The following is a 24,172-nucleotide window of genomic DNA, read 5'->3' on the forward strand; positions in this document are numbered from 1 at the left end:
ACCCAGGTTTCCTTCATTGCAAGCAGATTCTTTACTATGGGAGTGTACAGACACTAATAAAATCCCTTTCCTCCCCATCAGCCCCAGGGAAATCTGGCCTTGAAGTGTGCATTCAGGAGACACATTCTAGATTAAATCCACCTCAGAAAGAACGGATGCCACCTTCTTTCCAGCTAGGGTTGCTGGAAGAGGAGTTTCACCCAGTGAGACCCACGGGGTGCCTCTCAGAAGGCCTGGCCCTCCCCACAAATGATCTGATTCTTAGGAGAACAGCAGCACCTCCTTTGTGATCTTCCCAGCAGGACAAAGAAACCGGTTCTCCCTCTCCTTCTCCCTCTCCCCTCAATCCTCTCCTGAGCCCAGCCCAACCAGGGCCCAGAGTTCTCTACTTCCTCATCCCCTGCCCTCTATCAGGGGCTATGGGCTTCCCTGGTAGCTCAGCTGGTAAAGAATTCATCTGCAATGCAGGAGACCCCGCTTCAATTCCTGGGTCGGGAAGATCCCCTGGAGAAGGGATGGGCTACCCACTCCAGTATTCTTGGGCTTCCCTGGTGGCTCAGATGGTAAAGAATCTGCTGCAATGTGGGAGACCAGAGTTTGATTCCTGGGTTGGGAAGATCCCCTGGAGGAGGAGATGGCAACCCACTCTAGTATTCTCGCCTGGAGAGTCCCCATGGACAGAGAAGCCTGGCGGGTTGCAGTCCATGGGGTTGCAAAGAGTCAAACACAACTGAGTGACCAAGCACAGGCACATCAGGGGCTGTGGATTCCAGAGGAGCCAGCCCCAGAGCTGAGGCAGCAGATCAGGTGTGTGTGGATGCCACTGCTCTAATGAGCCCTCAGGTAGAAACTGGGGACAGGGGAGCAGGATTTGGATGAAGAAGCGCAGTAAGGGCTGGAGTTGCTTTGGACTTGGAATTAGAGAAATCAGGGAGGGCTTCCTGGAGCTGGTGTCTTTCCCTCTTGGCATTTTCAGTGCCTTGTAGGGAGATGGCATCTTTGGGGGGATGGGGGCCAGGTTTGCAGGGGTTCAGAGATGGGAAGTGGCTCAGTCACTCTAGAGGTCAGGTGTACCCGGCTGGAAAAGAGGGGAAATTAGGGAGCATGTGCGTTGAGAGCTGGAAGCAAGGGGGAAGGTCCTGGCAATTGGCTGTGAAGAACCAGGGCCCGGGATCCCAGAATAAGCCGTGAACTTGGAGTCATGCAGGTGTGGGGCCCAGCCCCAGCCCTGCTACTTACTGTCCAGCCATGAGGCCACTGGACTAATCATCAGCCTGACCACCTCATTTGTAAGTTTCCCATCTCAACTCTAAGTTCCCTCATCTCTAAGACGGCATAACAAAGCCTGACCACCAGCAGTTGTATTAAATGAGACCCGTTAGTGGGTGTACCTAGCCCAGTGCCACCCATACTGTGGTGAACCAGAGCCGTCTACGCAGTCAGTCATCCAGTGAGTGATTAGTCAACGTTTCAATGTGTTTACTCTGTGTTAAGTACACCACACCACTCTAAGGAACCCTGTTTCCTGATTCCATGATCACTAAATGGGGTCAGCCAGACAGCAAGTCATTCGATCAGCCTGGCTTGTCCGAGGTGACCCAGACACCCCAAAGAGTGACTGTGCAGGGAAGAAGTCAAAGTCAGGGAGAGATGGCAACAGGTGGGCCTTGGCCTTTCCCAGAGGCCACCAACCAGAAAAACTGGACATACTACTGAGAGACATTTGCAAAAGGAAAAGCAAGTCTTTATTGCATGGACATGGCACAGACCATGAGCTTGTTACACAATACAGCTGTTTCTTGCACCTCCCTGGTCTATCGGAGGCAGGAAAGCTGGAGGGGGCAGAGGAGAGCACAGGAAGCACCCAACTAAGAGACGAGGGACCCCTTGGACCAGACCCTCTGAAAGCAGAGCCTGGAATTTGCTTTTCCAGTCCCTCTGACCAGCCTGGGGAGGGCAGGGGTGGCAGGGGCGAGTCCCCTGCACTGGGCTGTTAGATTTCTCTCTTCCTGGAAGAAACCACCTTCCCGTCCACAGACTCCTCAACATTGATGCGGACCTTGCCGCCACCGCCACCTCCCAGGGAGGCTGTAGAAAGAAGGGGCAAGTTTGAGAGTGGGAGATGCTCCCTGTACTCCCTCCCAAGGGGGCCAGGGTCTTGGCTGAGCTCTGAGAAGACTGGACAGCACCCCTGAGAATGGCCATCGGCCAATCCTTCCAGAGCTGCCCGGACGACTGGTGCTGAATTACTCATCAAAGAGATGGGCGGGAGCAGCGGCAGGTATGCCCTGCAGTGAGCAAGAATGTGTGAACTTTTAAGCTGCACATAAACAGGAAGTAATCATGGGCATCTATCCATAAGTACGGGGCTTCCCAGGTGGCACTAGTGGTAAAGAACCCGCCTGCCAGTGCAGGAGACAGAAAAGATATGGGTTTAATTCCTGGGTCATGAAGATCCCTTGGAGGAGGGCATGGGAACCCACTCCAGTATTCTTGCCTATGGACAAGAAAAGCCTGGCAGGCTACAGTCCATAGGGTCGCAAAGAGACGTACACAACTGACATGACTTAGCATGCATGCATCCAAAAGTACATGAAGGTGGGGCCTAGGCAGGAGCTATGCCCTGGACAAAGTTTGCTATCCTGGAAGGTTCTCCATAAGTCTTCAACCCCAGCCCTACCAGGGACTGACAGAGGTCCCACTGGAGGAGGAGGTACCTATTGGAATGTGCATCTCCCCACCCTACTTGGATGCTTGGCCTCTTTCTCCTTCCTCCCCATTCCAAGGTTAATTGTTACTTCAACAGTTCCTCTCCCCCTTCAACTCAGGAAGAGTTAAGCCTCTTACCTTCTCTGGTACCAATGCCAGCCATCCTGCAAGAGAGAGGGAAGCAGATGTAAGCAAAGGACAGAAGCTCAGGTCTGCCTACAGGGAGACAGCTAAGCAGTCTTCTCCACCCCTACCCCCATATCTGACTTCTCTAAAGGCTGGGACATCCTGCAAGCCCTCCAGACCTGCCACCCCCAAGCAGATAGATTCTAATCTTTAATAACACCCATCTATTTCCTGTAGGAAATGGAACCAGCATCAAATCTAAGACCACTAGCCCAATTCTGTCATTTACAGAAGGCACACAGGACCAGAGAGGTGACGTGACCTGCCCAAAGTAATAGCCGATGACCAGAACACAGAGTCCAGAACCTCTGACTCCATGTTCCGCTCTCTTTTCACTGTACATACTGCTGTGCCCTTAAGATGACTCTCCACCCTAACCCCTCACTCCCCCTCTGCACCCCAGCCCCTGCCTGGCATCCTGGCCCTCCAGCAGGCTGCGGTAGGTGGCAATCTCCTGTTCCAGCCGCGTCTTGATGTCCAGCAGCATCTTGTACTCCTGGTTCTGGCACTCCATCTCACTGCGGAGCTCGCTCAGCTGGGCCTCGATGCTGCCGATGAGGCCCTGGATCTGCTGCAGCTGCGCGGCATAGCGGCACTCCGTCTCCGCCAGGGTACTCTCCAGCCCAGCTTTCTAGTGGGGCAGCAGACCAGAGACACCACATCAGACTAGACAGGAAGCCATCGAGGGCTTGGGGAGACAAGCCAAATGGGTTACATGGAACCTCCCCCGGAGGAGCTTGGGAACTCTAATGCTTAAAGCAGCCATAAAGGGTGGCAGAGGTGGGGAGGGGGAGGCTTGGCAGGAGGAAGAGGGGTTTAGCAGGGAGCCAGACCATGCTGAGCTGGGACTGCAGCTCAATCTCCAGCCCCTGTATCGTGCGTCTCAGGTCTGTGATCTCCGTCTTGCTGGTCTGGATCATCTCTGTGTTGGAGGCCACCTCCTTATTCAGCTCCTCCGTCTATAGGTCACACACAAGAGAAGTGAGCTCCATGGGCCTCCCAGGGGCTCAGGAAGCTGGGGAGAGGCCCACCAGTCAGACACACCTTGCTAAAGAACCAGGCCTCGGCATCCCGGCGGTTCTTCTCCGCCATGGCCTCGTACTGCTCCCTCATTTCTGACAGCACGCGGGTCAGGTCCACGCCTGGTGCTGCATCCATCTCCACATTGACTTGGCCAGCGAGCTGGTTGCTAAACTCCTTCATCTCCTTCAGGGTGGGGAGGGTGAGCATTCAGAGACAGAGGGTGGAAGCCAGAGCCAAGTCTGGGGTCCCACGTGCCAATCCTGGCTCCATCACTAATCACTAATGCACCACATGACCTCAGCTCTGCCCTGTACCCACCCTAGCCTCTGTTTCCCATGCCACATGAAGAGGTTTGATCACACAGGTCCCTCAGCTCTGAGGGTCTCTCCTCCTCTCTAGTCTCTGGTCCTGCCAAGGGAGAACCTCAGACAGAAGGGCCCTTCTATGAGCTCATGAAACAGACCAGGACAGCAGTGCCCACTGGCCACCTGGCCTGGCGATGCATCGGAGAGGAAAAGGAGCCTGGGTCACCAGTGTCCCTTCCCTCCATGAGGACCTCTGTGTTGGCGGGTGCATATCTGAACCACTCAGCCCTTCAGCCAACTAAGAAGAGTCCCCAGTGGCCCCACTCTGCCTCCCACCAGCCCCTAGCCCCTGCCTGATCCTCACCTCCTCATGGTTCTTCTTCAGGTAGGCCAGCTCCTCATTCAAGCTCTCGATCTGCATCTCCAGGTCGGTCTTAGTCAGGGTCAGCTCGTCCAGCACCCTGCGCAGGCCATTGATGTCGGCCTCCACACTCTGGCGCAGGGCCATCTCGTTCTCATACCTGGAAAGGATGAGGAAACCCAAGTGAGGAGGGGTGAGGGTCTGGACCACTTGAGCTGGGGGACAATGTGGAAGGAGCGTACTTGAGTCTGAAGTCGTCCGCAGCCAGCCTGGCATTGTCAATCTCCAGAATGACCCGGGAGTTGTCAATGGCAGCTGCCAGGATCTGCAGGATACAGGGAGTTGGTGTTAAGAGGGCCCCTCCCTCTTCCCTGCTGCTTTCCCTGCCCTGCACCTCATGTGGGACCCCTCACTGACCATCTCCCCTCTGACACCAGCAAGAGTAGGCTGTAGGGTGCCCAGGCAGAATCCAGCCACCCTCCTGGTCTCTGGGACAGGAAAGACCAAGGAGCCAAGGTAGCAGGGAATGCCCTATGGGAACTGCCTGGCCAGGAGCAGGGTGACCTCTTGGGCTGCTCTACCAGCCTCCCCTGTGGACAACTCATGGTCGCTGGCCTCCTGCACACCTTAACGCAGCCATGCGTCTATGGAACATTCCAGTCAGTGGGAACCTGGAGGGCAGCTACGGAGACAGGTGCAGGTGAGTGAAGGGTGAGTGAGGAGCTGGCAGTGTCCATATCCAGTCCCAGGTCTCCTAAGGCTTTTGCCACCCAAGACATTCAGAGGGTGAGGCAGGCGGTCCTGGCGCTCAGGACTCCTAGGATCTGAGGTTCATCTCTGCACCCTTATTCTTGCAAAAGAAGCAAAGGAGTGCTCTAGGTAGAGCCCCACAGGTGTGAGCACTGCCCCCATCTCGGCCCCTACTGGTCCAGACCAGATTCGCAGGATCCCCAGCTCTGCCAGGTTGAGCAAGGTGTGTTCCCACCGCATCTGGAACGCATTCCCCGCACTTGGCAAGGTTATATATCATTGCCTGGGCAGAAAAGGATTTCCCCCGGGGCAGCTGGTACCACCCACCTGCTCCCCTCTCCCTAACACTGGAGGCCTTACCTTGTCCCGAAGTTCATCGATGGTCTTGAAGTAGTGGCTGTAGTCACGCTCCGGGCTGGTTGGGCTCTGTCTCTGGTACCAGTCTCGGATCTTCACCTCCAGGTCGGCGTTGGCCTCCTCCAGGGCACGCACCTTCTCCAGGTAGGAGGCCAAGCGGTCGTTGAGATTCTGCATAGTGATCTTCTCGTTGCCGGAGAGGAGGCCGCCATCTCCACCGCCGAAGTCACCGAAGCCACTGCCAAAACCCCCACCAAAGCCACCTCCGAAGCCACCCCCATAACCACTACTGGCCCCTCCACCAAAGCCACCCCCGTAGCCCCCTGCTGACCCAGAGGAGACAAACCTGGCAGAAGAAGCTGAGATAGTACGGCTCCCACCGCCCCCGTAGAGACTCCCCCCACCAAAGCCTCCTCCCCCGGCCAGGAGGGAACCCCCCCGAGTAGAGCCACCCCCAAAAGTGGAGGAAGTCTGCAGAAACGTGGTGGCCATGGCCAAGCAGCAGTGCCGAGCTCTCAGCAGCACGAGAGGAGCTGGCAGGAGGCGCGGGCTGGGCTGGAACCTGAGGGCTGTGCCTGTCACCCCCAGCCCCGGGGCTCCTTATATACCCCTCCCAGGGGGGTGTGGGATTGCACCTCCTCCCCCAAAGGGAAGCCAACTCCTTCTGCGTTCCTGACAAACACAGCTGCCTGCACACCTCAGCATGGCTGGTGTGGGGTTTTTCTTTCCTTCCTTTTTTTTTTTTTAATGCAACAAAGGAGATGATTCAGAATGAATGGTGTTTTGCCCCGGGCCATGATTTTAACACTTGGATTACAGGTTCATCTCTACACTCCAAGAGAAAACCCTGAACATAGGAACCTCGCCACACGTCTGCCAGCCCTCCGCCAGCACTGTTAGTGGCTCAGGCCAACTCTGCCCTCGCCTGGATTTCTCTGCTGCTTCCAGCCCAGGACCCTCGCCTCCAGGCAGCTGGCTCTCAGTTTGGGAGTTCACTTCGCAGGGCGGCTCCACGTGATCCCTTGCACAAATCCCGTGTCTAAGCCTGCCAGGCTCTGGGAGTTGGTGGGCAAGGTGCATGGAAGAAGGCAGGGGCCGTGGGCATAAACTGAGGACAGGAGAGGGAGCCTGAGTCTGGTACCAGCTGAGGTGACCAGAGGGGCCAGCATCTGTCACTTCCCTGACCCTACAAATGAACTCTTCTCCTCCACCCTTCTCCTCCTCTCCTCCCCGATCCAAAGACCCCCTCCTACTTCTCCAGCTCCCCCCAGCCCCCTGTCCCAATGCACTGGCACTCCCACAAAAGCCAGCCGGCTCAGGGCTGACAAGGAGCTGATTGATAATCCCACCACCTGCCAACTACATGTCACTGAACCTTTACTTGCTCCTGGGACGAGTTGGGGCAAACCTCTGCAGATAAGATGGGAGCAAGTTCCAGAAAGCCCCTGCCTTCGCCAGCGAGAGGCATGTCGCTGCACAGCGGGCCCAGATTAACCCTGTTTGTCTTGTGAAGTGCGGCGGGGCTGGGGAGGGGCTCGACCCGAGGGCTATACGTGCCTGAGCACTGCAGGGAGGGCGGGGACGGGGAAGCCTGGCAGGCGGACTGGAGGCCCCTCTGAGATCTAGAAGGTCAAAGCACCACCTCAAAGAGCAGGCTGCTGAAGCCGAAGAGGGGAGTCCAGCACTCAGGAGAGCCCTCTCATCTGCCACCAGCTCGGGGGCCTGGTGTGAGCAGAGACCTATGGGCCACTGGAAGCGTGGCCTGGCCCTCTGGCCTTGGCTCTGGGGTTTAGAGAGAGACAGTGGTGGGGAAGTGGGCCAGATCAGGCTGGAGCACCAGGAGGAGAATTCCTGGCCCAGAGCTGCGGCATCATGAAGCAGACGGCGCTCTGGAACCCCTCAAACCCAGGTTCAAGCCAGGCTCTATGTGTCACTGCTTGGGAACCTTGGACTTGGAAATTTTCAAGTCTCAGTTTCCTTCTGGCAACAGGTCCTCTCAACTCCCACTAACGGAGAAGCCCTGAGGCCCAAGAGCCTCCATCCTGCTCCCCATCTCCTGAGGGGCCAGATAGGGGCGTGCACGTCCGATACATAGGACTCCCAAGTACCCCTCACCTGGGGGGACTTTTTTTTTTTTTTTTGCCCTTTGGCATTAGATCTGCCCTGTGAGTGAGCATCTCACTCTTCCATATTCTTCCATAAACATCACCTGTGGGGCAATGCAGATCATTGTCATTATTGCTCTAATAACAGTCATCGCATGCTTCCACTGCACACTCGATAATTTACAAAGCACTTCTACACCCATGCCTCCTCTAATCCTTATGACTCAGAAGGTATTCCCTGCCCCTATTTCAGAAGGAATGAAAATGGGGCTCAGAGAGGGGAAGCTATTTGATGGCACAGCTAGCAAGGGGGTATCAATAGGACTCAGGGGACCCTCTGACATGCCAATCAAACAGGGGACAGGAAAAGAAGGTGCTCCCCTCCTCTGCCAGACCCCAGAATCCTGCACCTGGGCTGGGGTGATGGAGGGGGATATCGTCCTCGTGGGGATGGGGAGGGGTTCTCCTCCCTCAGCATCATACTGAGCCAGCTGCTGAGTGCTGGGCCCGGACAGTGAGATATTGTCTCGTGGCTGAGAGGATACTGTCTTTTCCTCTGAAAGAAAAATAATCAAACTCAGATCAGCCATAGCTCATTAAAGCCTCTGCAGACATGACGGCCCCAGCAATTACCACGGGAACAATTACGTGCCATCACCCCCGAGGTGAGGGAGGGCTGGACCCCAGCCACCTTCTCTCTGCACCCTGACTCACCTCCAGCAGCCCCAGGCCGAGCGGCAGCTGCCCCGGTCACAAATCCCTGGTTTCGGTCCAAATGGTTCCTATGAGCTCAAGGTCCGGGCAGCCAGGACCCCCTCATTAGCACCAGGAGGGGATGGGTGGGAGAGGGCGGAGATCAAACTCATTTGGCTCCAGCGCAGACTGCAGCCCCGGGCCCTGGAGGCTGTGCCAGTTTCTGTCCTTGGCCCACTGCAGACAGACAGGCGGTCCCCAGAACCAGCTTTCTTCCCTCCTCGGAATGGGACAGGGCAGCCCAGTGGAAAGAGCCTGAGCTGGACTCCACCTGGGTGTGACTAAACAGCTCCGAGCCAGGTTCACAACTTAAAATTGGGTCATTTTCCCACTTACATGAGGTACAGGGAATCGTCAAAATCATGAAGACAGTGTAATGGTGGTTGCCAGGGGTGGGGAGGGAGAATGGAGCGTTACTGTTTAATAGGTATAAAGTCTCATGTTTACAAGACGGAAAGAGTTATGAGGATGGAGGGTGGTGATGGTTGTACAACAATGTGAGTGTGTTTAATGCCACAGAACTGTACACTGAGAAATGGCTGAGATGGCGAAATTTGTTATGTGTATTTTGCAACAATAAAAAAAAAGAAAGGGAAAAAAAAACACCATTGACCGCATTAACACCGGCCCCGGCTACAGGTCCACAAGGAGCATTTGAGGCACAGGGGGAGTGGGGGGGTCTCCATGGACGTTAGAATCCTCCCTCGCCTCCTGCCCGTCCCCAGGGAGATGCTTGGGACAGAGAGAGTGCATGCCCTGGGGCCTGGAGAATGCCTCATTTCTCTTTTATTAGTTATGTGGCTGTGGATAATCAAGTCTCCTCACTCCGAGCCTCAGTCTACCAGTCGGAAAAATGGAAATAGCTCCTGCCCAGCCTGACTCGTTATAGAGTGAGATGACGGACCGGAAATGCTTGCAAACTGAAGTGACTGTGATGACCAGCAGGCTGGGAAGACCCTCCCCTCCCCCAAATCCCCTCCTCCTTCCTCTCTCTCCCTCTCCTCTACCCCAACTGCTTCTGTCAACACAGTACCTGTAGTTTCAGCTCCCAGACTGAGATGGGAAAGTGCCCCCCACCCCACCCCACCCCCACACACAAAGGAAGGCTTTATTCCTGTCACCCAGACCTGAGACCCAGTCACCAGCCCCACCTGCGTGGGCCCCGACCCCACCCCACAGCCACATTCCTGGAGCCTCTGGGGCATAGGGGAGGGTTTCAGCTCTGACAACAGAGGCTTTCATGACAGGGGACAAATATCTCCAGGCAGTCCCAGCCTCGGGGTGCAGCCAGGGCTCTGGTCTCTAGCTGCGAGGCCTCCACAGCGAGGTGGGAGGAGGGGACCGTAGGTGCCCATATCCAGGATGTCCAAAGCGGGAAAGGCTGGGGAGGTGGCAGAAGGGGCTCCTGTCCACCGGCTGCTGCAGGGGAGGCGGGAAGTGCTGGTCTGGGGTCACCAATCTGTGATCTGAAGCAAGCTAATGAGCCTACCAAGTCCCATGAGAAATGGCGAGAAAAGCACCTCCTTCCGGATGAACACCCAGTGTGGCGGGGTCCGAGGTCTCCTCAGGGCAGCACTGGGCACAGGCAGCAGCAAGCGTCACTGTGTCCAGAGGAGAGTTTCTGCCTCACTTGACCCCTCCCTCACAGGGTCAGTCTGCTGTTACGGACAGACCCACGGGCCTGAAGAGACCCGCTAAGCTTAAACTTCTCGGCTGGGGAAAGTGGGACTTATTTACCTTTAATTGGCCTCTGTTCTTGGCAGCTGAGCCATAAACCACAGGGGCAGGACTATATCCACCCAAGGGCAGAGTTGTACCAGGAAGCTGGGACATGTGGGCCCAGGACCAGCCCCAGGCAAGCCAGTTTGGAGGTCTGTGTGGGAGGTCCGGGTCACAGCTGGGTCCTATTCCAGGCTCTGGGCCCAGGTATGGGCCGGTGGCCGTAAGAGGTTTATACGGGCTGCCAGGGGATGGATGGTGTCATTATATGTGCACGTACACGCCTTGACGGGGCAGCCTCTCCAGCCTGGCTCTGAGCTGAAGCCTGCCCTCTGACCCAAAGTCCCAGTTTGTTTCTCCTTGCATGTCAGGAGGAACTGCCTCAGGGGATCCCAGTCCTCGGCCTTCACACAGAGCACAACTGGAATGTATTGAGGAAATGGCACAGGGATTATCATCCTAGGAATCAGGGGCACAGGGGTGGCACCTGGGTTAAGAATCAGGAAATGTGGATTCTGGTCCTAGCTCTGCCATTAGCTGTTGTGTGGCTTTGGTCAAGTTATTTAACCTCTCTGGGCCTATTTCCTGCTCTATATAGGATATAACTTGTTAAGTCGCTTCAGTCATGTCTGACTCTTTGCAACCCTATGGACTTTGATTAAATGGCCCTTAGTAGGTGCTCAGTAAACATTAATTACAGATAAACACACACCAATCCTTGGGGGGGAGTTCAGTGGGGGAAAAAAAACACTAAATCTGGAAGCAAAAACCACAGTTTCAAATCCCACCCTTGCAACGCTTTAGAACAGTATATATACACAACAAACCACCTCAGTCCGACCCTGTGACCCCATGGACTATAGCCCTCCCAGCTCCTCTGTCCATGGAATTCTCCAGGCAAGAAAACTGCAGTAGGTAGCCATCCCCTTCTCCAGGAGATCGCCCCAACCCAGGCATCGAACCTGGATCTCCTTCATTGCAGGCGGATTCTTTACCATCTGAGTCACCAAGGAAGCCCTATCTCTCCATAAAATGGTAGCAATGCTTATTTCTCAAGTTTGTTTTAGGGAACTGGTGAGATAAGTGAAGACCTCTGGAAAGAGGAATTATGGTAATAGCTACAGTTTGTGAGAGCCCTCCCTTCCCTTTCCTGGGACAGGGTGGACTCTGGTTTAAATGAAACCCAAACAATAAAATCTAAACAGTGCCAAGGCCAGACCCACCTCCGTGGACTGAAATAAGAAACCCAACATCCATCTTCCCTTGGCCCATAAAGTTTTATTGGCAGGTCAGGGGGAGAGGCAAGGGTAAGGATCCCTCCCCTCCCATGCCTCTACCCAGGGGAATTCCTTCTGCAGCAGAGCAGGAAGGCCAGGAGGCCGCCGGACTCAGAGGGCCTTCGCGAGGGACAGGTCATTGTAGTAGGCGTCCTGGCCCTCCAGCAGGTTTCGGTAGGTGGCAATCTCCTGCTCCAGCCGGGTCTTGATGTCCATGAGGTGTTGGTACTCCTGGTTCTGCCGCTCCGTGTCAGCTCGCACGTCACTCAGCTGGGCTTCGATACCACTGATCAGCGCCTGGATCTGCGCCAGCTGAGCTCCAAAGCGAGCCTCCGTTTCCGCCAGCGTGCCTTCCAGGGCGGCTTTCTGAAGGCAGAGAGAGGGAAGAAGGCTCAGCAGAGCCTAGTGCCCAGAAAGGGTCCAGGCAGAGCCACCACCCAGGTTGCCCAAGGCTGCAAGGACATAAGTGTGAATCCCACAGGGCAGAGGGCACCTACCATGCTGAGCTGAGACTGCAGCTCAATCTCCAGACCCTGGAGGGTGCGCCGCAGGTCAGTGACCTCCGTCTTGCTGATCTGCAGCTGCTCCGTGTGGCCAGCGACCTCCCTGTTCAGCTCCTCGGTCTGCAGTGAAAGGAGGCAGCGGGAATAGCACTGAATCAGACCCTTGCCCAGGAGCATTAAGCCTGCTCTCCTTGCCACCTCTCCAGGGAGCACCTGCCTCCCCCTCCATACCTGGCTGGTGAACCAGGCCTCAGCATCCTTCCGGTTCTTCTCAGCCATGACCTCATATTGGCTTCTCATGTCACTCAGGATCTTGGCTAGGTCGATGCCTGGAGCAGAATCCACCTCCACACTGACCTGGCCACCCACCTGGCCCTTCAGCGCACTGATTTCCTGGAAAGATACAGCATAGATGGGCATGTCAGGGCCCAGAGCCTGCTGGGCCTGAACCAGGTCACTCCCCAATACCCCAGGCCATGGAGGGAGGGGCTAGTTTTCAGGTGCAGACCTAGGACCCAGCACTGGGAAACAGACGGAGTCACCACCATCTGCTGTTAGAACCCATGAGAGCCACAATCCACACTCAGGGTCAGGTCAAGGGGGCCACAAATGTGGCCACAGTCAGAGACTACAGGCTAAAAATGTCCTCATCAGGGGAACTGGGCTAGGGTGGATGGGATGCCCAGCATGAAACCCACCTCCTCGTGGTTCTTCTTCAGGTAGGCCAGCTCCTCCTTCAGGCCTTCAATCTGCATCTCCAGGTCAGTCCTGGCCAGGGTCAGCTCATCCAGCACCCGGCGCAGGCCATTGATGTCGGCCTCCACGCTCATGCGCAAAGCTTGCTCCGTCTCAAACCTTTCAGAGGAAATAGTTGTACTCCGGCCAGCATTTCCCCCGAACCTCTGAAGATTTCCCCACCTCCCCGGGCTCAAGGCCCCATGGGAGATGGAGAGTGCTTTAGACCAGCTGGGGCAGGTGAGGGGAGCATCCATTCCCCCCACGGCACTGAGTCACCTAAGGGACTGCCCCCTCCCCTGCTCTGGCTTCCGCAGCCCCCAAGCAGAGACACTCACTTGGTACGAAAGTCATCTGCAGCCAGACGGGCATTGTCGATCTGCAGGACTATCTTGGAGTTCTCAATGGTGGCACCGAGAATCTGGGAGGCAGAATGCAGGAGGTTGGCACCAGTTCGGCATACGGGCAATGCCCACCCACTTTCTTCCCAGAGGAGCAAAGGAGTACGTGTACCCCCAGGCCCCTGGAGACCAAAGCTCCAGCCACCCTAGGCTGCCTGCTCTCTGGGCGGCCTTGAAATCAGTCCAGGCCTGAGAGCTGGAACAGGAGAAAATTACTGCCAAGGAGGCTGACCCAGGAGGTAGGAGATGGGAAGGGACAGGGGAGAATGGTAAGGCTCAGAGAGAAAAGTCTCCAAGACCTGTACCCAGGGAAACTCTTAATGGTCTTAGGGAAGCAGCCTCTAGTGATCTGCAGACCAGACGCAGCAAGAATAGGGGTTACCCCATTGTCCCACCCCTACTCAAAGCACATTCTGCCTTCAGGGAAGGGAATTTCTTTTGTTGAGCATCTGTTAAGTGTCGGCACTTTGCATCTCCTCTTTCAGGTAAACTGTATTTCCTAGTGTAGGTCAGTGTTTTACAAGTGTGAAAGCACTATCCTAGATGTTTACATCTCTAGCTCTCCTCATCTGAGGGACTGGTCTAGACACCTGGCACCCATCACACAAGGCCAGGCACAAGGTGGGTCCTGGGCTATGTTGTGGGGGCTGTGTGTTTGGAGATCCAACACGTCCGCCTGCCAATGCAGGAGACATAAGAGACGGGGGTTCCATCCCTGGGTGGGGAAGATCCCCTGGAGAAGGAAATGGCAACCGGCTCCAGTAAACTCGCCTGGAAAATTCTATTGACAGAGGAGCCTGGTGGGCTACAGTCCATGAGGTCGCAAAGAGTCGGACACGACTGAGCACACTCGCAAGCATGCATGGCATGTGAGTCTGTTAAACGTCCCACTGGCTCCTGAAACATTTCTTCTGGAAGAGCTCCCAGCTCCTGCTCTTCCCCGTAGGGTGGGCGGAGACCAAGCCCCACCCTGAAGGACCCTGAGCACCGCCCAGGAAGAGGCTGGAGCTGGGACCTGTCTCCACCCACAGAGCATTGGGCCTTCGCACACTGGGAGCTTGCATCCGCCCCTCTTTCACTCGGTCCAGCGGCCACAGCGAATGGCCCTCCTTGACCAGGGCCCAGAGTCGGCCTCTCCCATTCTTCCTAGAGCTCCTCTGAGTCCTGAGTGGCCCTCAGGGAGGAGGAGGCCTTCAGCCTGAGCGTGAGGGAATCCAGACCCCCCCGCCCCCGCCCGGAATAAAGGAATGCAGAGGGCCCCAACCGCGGGCAGCAGGAGACAGGGCTGACCTGGTGTGGACCGAATTCCTCTCTGGCCAAACTCTTGCATATTCCTGTTGTCACGGCGACTCGGGCCCAGACCTCAGGGCAGCCCACATTGTGCCCCAGCTCCTTCTGCTACTTCTGACCCACTTTCCCAGGCCTAGCGGACCGGAGCGCCTTCTTCCTCCCGCCCCACAACACTAACCCGCCCCGCCCTCCAGGCCTCACTTCCTGGCCCATCGTCCTGCCCCTCCTCACCTGCCCGCTCCGCTCAGCCCCACCCTGTGGGCCTCCCACATCCTAACGGGCTCGCTCCCGCCCCGCCGGGAGGTGGCTCGGGCACCCGTCGCCCCGCCTCGGGCCTCGCCCGGCCCGCGGGGCTGGGTTTCCGCGGCAGGTGCACTTCCCCCGGCCGGGCCACCGCCCACCTGGTCCCGCAGGTCCTCGATGGTCTTGAAGTAGTGGCTGTAGTCGCGGGCGGGCCCGGGCCCCTGCTTTTGGTACCAGTCGCGGATTTTCATCTCCAGGTCGCCGTTGGCCTCCTCCAGGGCGCGCACCTTCTCCAGGTAGGAGGCCAGGCGGTCGTTGAGGTTCTGCATGGTGAGCTTCTCGTTGCCCGCCAGCAGCCCGTCGGAGGTGGCCAGGGCGCCCGCATAGCCGCCGCCGTAGCCCCCGGAGGACGAGGACACGAAGCGGGCGGAGGACACCGACACGCCGCGGCCACCTGAGCCCCCATGGATGCTGGGCGCGCGGAAGGCGCTTCCCGACCCGAAGCGCACGGAGCCGCCGCCCATACCCCCGAAGGACGAGGTGGACGACGACTGGCGATAGCTGTAGGAAGTCATGGCGAAGGAGAACGAGGCGGCACCGGTCCGAGTGGCTGCGGTCGGCAGGAGGAGTGGCGAGAGGCCCTCACCTGGCGCCTTTTATGCCCGGGGCGGGCGGGGGAGGGGGAGGGGGGACGGTGTCAGGCGGCTATCTGAGCGCCCTGGAATTTGCAGACTCCTGATTGCAAATAAGGGCGCTCTCCCCATTGGTCAGTTCCTGGCGGCTCAGCTTCCTCCTCTCCCCTCCCAGGGGCCAGAGGCTCCTGCCCTCCTGAGAGCTGCCCCACTCCGAGCCCCGGCCCCACGCCCCGCTAGCACACTCACACTTGGACATACCCGCAGTTCACATGCTGCCCCCGCCATTAAGATCACCGAGAGTTTGACACCCCCCAGGAATTACAGTCCTTCTGAGAGTACGGAGCAGTCACTCAGAGTCCCCCTCCCCATCATGCTCCAAGCCCCTTCCTTATGAGCAAAATTACGCCCCCCCCCACCCCCAGAAGTACATTCACCTGATTCCTACATCCCGCTGGGAATTACCACCTCTCTGAAGCTGTCCCTTGGGGCTTGCCCACACCTGCCCCCCGCCCCCACCCGGTCAAATACCGCAGATGGAGATACTCTGAGCTGCAACCTCCCAGGCCTCCTGAGACAAAGCCACCCCACCCTGTTATGGCTGGACCGGGCCCCAGGGTGACAGTAGGCTCCTGGGAACAGCTGTAGGGAGGGTTTCTGCAACTGGACTGTAAAAAGCACAATTACCCTGACCCCCAACCTGAGGGCTGATCCCCCAATTCAGCGCCTCTCACTTCCTACCCACCCCTCTACCAGGACAACCCTTTACCTCCAACTCCAAAGGCATACATTCTGAGCCTAAGTGAGTCAAGTAACAAACTCATGAGACTTTTAGCACCTGCTGCCCAGAGACAGGATAGAATCCCTCTGTCCTTGTGAGCATCTCCTAGGAGGGTGTCAAAGGCTGAATCCTCTTGTGTCTATTTGTCCTGTCCTAGTACCCGGATGGGTAGATGGATTGCCCGGAAGGGCACTCACGCTCACCGCGGAGAGTTTGGGTAATAGAGGAAGGTGCCCCTCCACTCCACACACAGCCCCAAGCCCGCTCTTCACCCAGTTCAGTAGTTCCACCCACCTTTTTGATCGCCTTGGAGGCCCCCGTGCCAGACTCTGCAAGGTCCTGAGGCAACCTCACCCCAATTCCTGTCCCCAGGGACCTCACTCCTCCTCACAATTGTCCCCACAGTTCCTTCCCATCCTTATGTCAGAGTAGCCACCCAGTCTCAGGACAGAGGCCCCATGCCCTTTGGACAGGGTGGTAGGGACATGGGCCAGTCACTCTCATTTTCCAGTGAAATCTTAGCCCTCCTCTCTGCATATTATCTCCTGGGTCACTTGTGAGTAAATGAAGACTTGTCCCCTGCCTCTAAAACCTGTCCCCAATAAACTATCTTCTGGCCACCAATTTATTCAAGAACAGGGGTAGCAACAACATACACACACACATACACATGCACGCACGTACATACACACCCTCGCCCACCAGGAGCAGCCCCAGGAAATCCAGTCTGAGGCTGTTTAAACCAGTGAATCAGACCTGCAAAGTGGGTCCTGGGGCTCCCAGGGGAAAAAGACTCAAGGCCGGCCCTGAAAGCAGGGTGTGGCTGGACCTTTACAAAGGTTGTAGCCGCCAGGGTTGATCTGATGTGAGTCACTATTTGGCCCTAAGGAGGAGGCCTGCTCCTGGTGGGGGAGGGGGAAATTGACCAGATAGTTGCTAGGACACCAAGCCCCAGCTGAAGTCTCTGCTTCTGAGCCTGATAGGAAGGTTTGGGAAGGGACTTTGCATTAGGAAACAAAGAATGAGACCAAGAGTTCTCCAGAGATTAAGTTCACTATACTTCAGAAGCGGAGAAGGCAGTGGCAACCCACTCCAGCGTTCTTGCCTGGAGAATCCCAGGGATGGAGGAGCCCGGTGGGCTGCCATCTATGGGGTCGCAGAGTCAGACACGACTGAAGCGACTTAGCAGCAGCAGCAGCATACTTCAGAAGAGCTTCAGGTCCCAGCCCCCTAGGCCAGAGCCATAAGAACAATTGACTGCAGGGTAGTACCTTTTATAAAGCCTTTTCAGATCTCATTGGATCCCCACAGCCACCCAGTGGAAAAGGTATTCTGATCCCCATTTTACAGATGAGGAAACAGAAGCTTCGAGAGGAACAGTAACTTGCAGGAGGTCCACAGCCAAGAGTGTCAGATTCTGGCTTCTGGCCTCTTAACCCTCCTCGGCCCCACAGCCTGAGTTCCTGGGTGCAATAGAGGCTGTGCTCTCCCTTCCAAGGAAGTCCCACCTCCAAAACAACATACTCAGATCTCTTTCCCCCAAAATCCTAGGTTAACTCCAAGGATAGTCAGGCCCAGACTGAGCTGAACGGTGGAGTCTTGGAGAATCCCCTGCTCCCACTCTCTGGCCAGTACAGTGCCCAGCACCTTCCCCTGAGCTGTGTGACTTTTAAACACTTCTCTGGCACATCCAAAACTCAAGAGAACAATCTGTTAAGGCTGCCCTCCCAAGGGATGGAACTGAGGAATCAAGCTGCGGTTCCCATTGGGTTAACAGACTGCCCACGAGCAAAGTCCATGATCTGCCTCTGGCTGTGCAAGGGCAAGAACCTGCAGAACCTGATTGGACGAACTCCCTTCCCAAGCCCTGGTCTAGGGCCCTGGTCTAAGAAAAGATGATCTAGTCCTAGGAAGCTCAGAGAAGTAAAGTGATTCACCTGAGGTCATATGGCTAACTTGTGTCCAAATACTGAGGCCAGCGATTCTCTACCTGGACCTACCCTAGATGCTTCTCGCATGCTAAGTTGCTTTCAGTTCAGTTGAGTTCAGTCACTCAGTCGTGTTCAACTCTTTGCAACCCCCCTGGACAACAGCACTCCAGGCTTCCCTGTCCATCACCAACTCCCGGAACTTGCTCAAACTCATGTCCATCGAGTCGGTGATGCCATCCAATCATCTCACCCTCTGTCGACCCCTTCTCCTCCTGTCTTCAATCTTGCCCAACATCAGGGTCTTTTCCAGTCAGTTCTTCACATCAGGTGGCCAAAGTATTGGAGTTTCAGCTTCAGTTCTTCCAAGGAATATTCAGGACTGATTTCCTTCAGGATTGACTGGTTTGATCTCCTTGCAGTCCAAGGGACTCTCAAGAGTCTTCCCCAACACCACAGTTCAAAAGCATTAATTCTTCGGCACTCAGCTTTCTTTATATAAGTTGCTTTAGTCATGTCCAACTCTATAAGTCCATGGACTGTAGCCTGCCAGGCTCCTCTGTCCATGTAATTCTCCAGGTAAGAATACTGGAGTGGGTATCCATTCCCTACTCCATGGGATCGCCTCCTGCATTCCAGGCAGATTCTTTACCATCTGAGCCACCAGGGAAGCTTCCCAGATGGTGCTAGTAGTAAAGAACCCACCTGCCAATGCAGGAGACAGAAGAGACAAAGGTTCAATCCCTGGGTCGGGAAGATCCCCTGGAGAAGGGAATGGCAACCCACTCCAGTATTCTTACCTGGAGAATTCCATTGACAGAGGAGCCTGGCGGGCTACAGTCCATGGGGTCGCAAAGAGTCAAACACAACTGAGCAACTAACACAGAAGCTTCTAACACTGGAGCAAATGCAGATTTCAGTTCCCAGAGGGGAGAAATTATATGTAGGGGAGTTTTCATCATCTCTGAGGAAATCAAATAGTGTCTGGGACCACTGGGGAGAAGTGAGAATCCTAAGTCCTTGGGTAGAAAGAAATGGTGTGACAACGATGACTGTAATGCCAACAGGGATAATGATGAAGGTGATAATGATGACAGCTAGTGTCTACTGTGCCAGCCACTAGGTTAAACACTTTGTATACATTGATTCAACTAGTCCTGTGAATTAAAGTGTTATCATCCCCATTTTACAGACCAAGAAAACTGAGGCTCAAAAAATGTTAGTACCTTGACCAGCCACACAAGTAATGGACCTAATCTCGGTGAGGCAGCAGTGCGTGGTGGCATGAAATGAGATCTTAATTCCCTGCCCAGGAATTGAACCCGTGTATCCTGGATAAAAATCAGTAATCTTAGCCACCAGACCAGCAAGGGCTAGAGGCTAGAAGTTATTTTTCCCTGGATCTTTGCCCCCAGTGAAAAATATATTTATCATGGAGGCAGAAACTGTAAATGCAGGTATTAAAATTTATTATTAGAGATGTAGCATAACAAGTTGGAGAACACTGTTGTTTAGTTTGTTTAGTTAAGACAGAAGCAAGGCAGAGATGCACACCCAGAGAGAAAGGGTGTAAGCGTCCCCCCTCTGAAGAGGTGCACAGTAAAAAGGTAGCTAAGTCATTTATATAGGGCAGTTCTTCCGGGTCTTTGTCTTCCTTCAAGCCAATTATCTGGTTTCTTCTCCACGCCTGACCTATCCTCGAACTGTCCTCTGGGTGCACCTCACCCTAGATGGATCTCGAAGTGAAGGTTTCTGGGAAGACTCATTATAGCCTGGGGTTATCCCTTGACTTTTGACTCACAAGGAGCCTTTCTCAGCATGTGTAGTTTCTCCCTTGTCCCCAAAGAGGGGAGAGTTGGAGACCCCTTAATCCTTTACTCAAAGAGGGTTTTGCCCTTCTTTATCCTTGCCATGACTATTGCCTCAAAGTGTTTACCGGCTATTTACCGTTTCTGTTGTTACTTCCATTTCAGAGGGCAAACAGGGGGCTGATTGTAAATGCCTTAACTGGAGCCCACCTATCTCTTGTCTCAAGAAATGCTAACAGTTTTAAGTATCCAGCCTGAAGCCCACTTCTTCATACCCCATGAAATGCAAACAGGAGGCCAGTTGTCAATGTCTAACCTGGAGCCCATCTAGCTCTTACATGGGACGCAGGATTTAAGCCCAAGTCTTTAACTCTGTAAAGCTACAGTCCCAAGCACAAACACTGTCCCCCGTCTCATGGGTTGGGGGTCAAGGTGCTTTCTTCCACGGGTCTGGAGAAAGGGTCATCAGGTTGGGAAAGACATAGTATCACCTGCCAAGGTCCTAACTTGTCCTCCCTGCTTGGATACACAAGTATCTATTTGGTCAGTCAATGGGTCATACAAGCAAGTTTCAAAGTTCAGCCTCAAAAGAGGAGATGGGGCATCTGTTTGTGAATAGAGCAGGAGTCGTAAGCTGAAGGAAAGAAAGGAAAAGGATGCAAGACTTCAATGAACTTGCCTATCATGAATTGTTGCCTTGCCTCTATAAATTGTTAACCCTTCCCTAAGCACCATCCCATTCCCAAGGACCATCATCACGAGATATTCAGGTACTTTCTCACTGGCTCCTCTGAAAGTGTATCAAGTATCCCCACCTACATTTTCCAGGCAAGATGCTAGGATACAAAAGTAAACACAAGCCTTTGCTGCCTCTAAGAGGCTGACAGTCTGGCAGGGGATTATAGAGACATTCGTTCTGATGAAATATGGTAGACTGAATACCCACATTAGTTTTTGCTCCTTCTTAAAACCCTGTTAAGCTGACCATAAAGAAATCGTTTTTTAAAATAGAAGAGATGGAGAAGGAAATGGCAAACCACTCTGTCCTGGGAAATTCCATGGACAGAGGAGGCTGGCGGGCTACAGTCCACGGGGTTGCAAAGAGTCAGACATGACTGAGCGACTAACACTTTCCATTAAAAAAAAAATCCACTGCAAGCCCCAGTTCCACTCTTCCATATATATTCCTAAAGAACCCCTTGTTCATATCTTCAGGAAGGTATATAGAAAAATACGCACTGAAGCATTGCTTATAATAAAGGAAAGCCAGAAAAAAACACAGGTGGGGGGACATTGAGTAAACCATGTACCATTCACATTGTGTGAGAAGAAATCACCCCACAAAAGGTTTCCAGGCTCCTGCCCCTACCCCAGGTCCTTTGCTTTGATTTTCCTTCTTTATGAGGCAAGGGGGTGAAAAGGGAAGAGAAGGCATCAGAACTTTTCCTTCTTTCTTTTTTTGGCTACAATGGGAGGCATGTGGGATCTTAGTTCCCTGAGCAGGAATCGAACCCCTGCCCCCTGCAGTGAAAGCTGGGTGTCTTATCCACTGGACCATCTGGGAAGTCCTAAGACAGAACTTTTTAAAAGGGACTTGGAAAGAGTCTGGGTGCAGGAAGGCTTCTTCAGCTGGGATGACTTAGACCTGGAGGGAGGTCCTCCTGTTTTGGGTACCAGAGGATGGGAAGCCTTAGGGACACCCTGGTGTCATCCTCTGGCAGGGATCTAGGGATTCTCACGATGAGCAGGCAGCCTCCCTGAGTGTTGCACGTGATGTGGACAGGTGGGCTGGACCTGGAGTGACCGCCCCCACCTGGGCCTGCAACCAACAGCCACCTTGAGAGCACATGGGAGGCATTTTGGGGGAACTTTCTGAAACAACTGGGGGGTTTCTAGGTGTGCTGGAGCGAGCAGCCACTATGTGCCACCATTCTAGAACTTTTGAGCCAGTAGGCATGTGGATCTCAAACAAATCAGTATAATCAAGTGTGTGGGTACTGAGAATTGTTCTGGAGAAGGGGCAGTTGGGAGCAAAGGGAGGGAGCCCTCATGTCTGCCTGGGAGTGAGATGCTTCACAGAGGGCACCCCCCTCAAGCAAGAAGCTGAAACACCTGTTGGTGTTTGTCAGGCAGGAGGTCCTGGGAAAGTGAGATCACTGGGGCCAGTGGTCATTTGGTTTGTGGGGACATGCAGAAGAGGGGAAGACCAAGGAAGAGGTCCCAGGTGCTGTAAGCTCAGCCAAGGAGTTGATTTATCCTGAAGATAGTGGAAAGTCACCTTAACCAGGGATGTGATGTGGTCAAATTCATATTTTAGAAATTGCCAAGGGTTCCACATGTTGAATGGGTTGGTGGGATGAGCAAGGCATGGCCAAGGGTAGGGAGACCAGGTTAGGGCCTGTTGAAATAGTCCCCGTTAGAGACAAAGAAGATCCATCATCCTGGAATGATGATGGAGAGTAACGCAGAGACAAGAAATGACTGGCCGTGCTACAAGGAACTCAAGGCCTTGCTCAGGCCAGGTAGCTGATGTCATGGGGACCGAGGCCAACAGTGGGGGCGGGAGCTTCCCCCCAGTCCAGGTCCAGCTCCATCTGCAGCAGCTCATCACTGTCACTTCCCCCAAGTGGGAACCCAGGGAAGGTGGGTCACGGCTGTCTGGGCCAGCATGACCCCTTGGTGTTCCTCTTGGAGTCCCCAGGGGAAGAAAAACCAGCCTGACGGGAACCAGGGCCAAGCATGGGGGAAGGCAGGGAGCACTGAGTCTTAGGGAACTGTCTGAGGTCCAGGCCAGTGGGGGAGGGAAAGGGTCAGCCTCCCCCCAGGTGCCACATTCCACACTCAGGAAGACAGGACTGGCCTCTCCCTCCCTGTCATCCCCCACAGGGCTGAGTGTACGTGACCAGGTTCAGCTCCTCTCCACACAGGGAGGGCACTGGCTGGTCACTTAGCCAGCAGTGCTGCTCTCTGCCTCCTCCCTGACCTTGGGCTGCCTGGCCCCCATTTGGAGCCCTGTACCAAACCTCAGCCCGTACCACATGGACTGGGGCCTGGGGAGGGCCAGACACAGGGCAGAGAGAAAGAAAAATGTCCCACGTCTCCTCTGATTTCCCAGAGCCCACCGTGGTCTCCTGGGTGGGTCATCTGCTAAATTCCCTGGGACCAGCATCCTCAAGGGAATCGGTGCTGCCTCCAAAGGGGCAGAGACTCTGGGAGGTGGGATTCTTTCATTTCAGAATCCCTCGGTGAACCCTACATAGCCCTAACTGAGCGTCTCACGGCAAGACTCTTGTACAAGAACTGAAACTGTCTTCCTCAAAATCAGCTGTGGTTCAGGACACCAGCTATCTCGGCATTTTCAGTGAAAAACTGCCGTGCACCAGAGGCTGACACGTGGGGGCCACATCCCTGCCCTCCAGGAGGGGAGTGGGCCCTTCCTCGGGCCTGGAGCATCCTCCCTTCTCACTGGCCTCCTCACTTTACCTGGATGCCAGTAACTCTGGTTCCTCTTTCAGCGCTCAGCCTGGGCATTATCTCCCCTGGGACGTCCACCTGATGCACTCAGGCCAGACCAGTTTTTCTCAGCCATCCCTACTCCTGGCCTCCAGACTCACCCCCGGACTCACCCCTGGACTCAACCCCATTACATGTCCCAGCTCTGTCTCCGCAGCTAGACAGAGCCTGCTGGCTGCATCTAGCCCCAGGCCGACGCCAGCACAAGTAAATGCTTAATGATTGTTTGCTGGAAAAGATGAAGAAAAGGGAGACCTCTTTTTTTAATTCAACCAATAATTACGGACTACCCTGTAGACTGTGCTTCTAGAACAAAACGGTCAAAAGCTCCCTCCTCTCCTGAACTTTCATTCTGGTTGGGGCAGACAGTGTGATTCTAGGAGCGAGGGCCTCGTGGGAAGAAGCAGAGAAGGGAAGGGGTGAAGGGTGATGGGGGGAGCCATTCGAGGTCGGGAGAGAAGGTCCCCGAGGAGATGGCATGTGGACAGAGACCTGAGGGAGGCAAAGAAGCCACCAGATCCCTGGGGACCAGGCAGAATGTACAGCAAGGCCAGGGCCCCTGAGGAAGAATGCCCAGGGTGGAGAGGTGCATGCTGTGTGCCAAGGGCTGGCATGCAGGAGGCAAGGCCTGGAAGAGGCCAGCAGACAGGCCAGCAGTCTTATCAGAGAGAGGGCTTAATTCTGAACCTAGAGAAGAAAATGGCAACCCACTCCAGTATTCTTGCCTGGAGAATCCCATGGACAGAGGAGGCTGGCGGGCTGCAGTCCATGGGGTCTCAAACATTTGCACAGG

General features: G+C 54.9%; 2 protein-coding genes across 2 annotated transcripts; both read right to left on the reverse strand.

The window, feature by feature from the left end:
* Positions 1-1,993: 1,993 nt before the first annotated feature.
* Positions 1,994-6,465, reverse strand: LOC133057469 (keratin, type I cytoskeletal 15). Its single transcript, XM_061143994.1, has 8 exons — positions 5,695-6,465; positions 4,827-4,909; positions 4,588-4,744; positions 3,940-4,101; positions 3,729-3,854; positions 3,306-3,526; positions 2,848-2,873; positions 1,994-2,088 (listed from the first exon to the last, which is right to left on the reverse strand). The coding sequence occupies exons 1-8, from the start codon at positions 6,181-6,183 to the stop codon at positions 1,994-1,996; spliced, it is 1,359 nt and encodes a 452-aa protein (XP_060999977.1). The 5' UTR covers positions 6,184-6,465.
* A 5,061-nt stretch (positions 6,466-11,526) lies between these two features.
* LOC133057471 (keratin, type I cytoskeletal 19) lies at positions 11,527-15,361 on the reverse strand. The gene is made up of 6 exons (XM_061143995.1): positions 14,876-15,361; positions 13,122-13,204; positions 12,747-12,903; positions 12,280-12,441; positions 12,043-12,168; positions 11,527-11,911 (listed from the first exon to the last, which is right to left on the reverse strand). The coding sequence occupies exons 1-6, from the start codon at positions 15,290-15,292 to the stop codon at positions 11,657-11,659; spliced, it is 1,200 nt and encodes a 399-aa protein (XP_060999978.1). The 5' UTR covers positions 15,293-15,361; the 3' UTR covers positions 11,527-11,656.
* Between the last annotated feature and the right edge of the window lie 8,811 nt (positions 15,362-24,172).

The sequence above is a fragment of the Dama dama genome, chromosome 5, assembly GCF_033118175.1.
Source record: "Dama dama isolate Ldn47 chromosome 5, ASM3311817v1, whole genome shotgun sequence".
Classification (NCBI taxonomy): domain Eukaryota; kingdom Metazoa; phylum Chordata; class Mammalia; order Artiodactyla; family Cervidae; genus Dama; species Dama dama.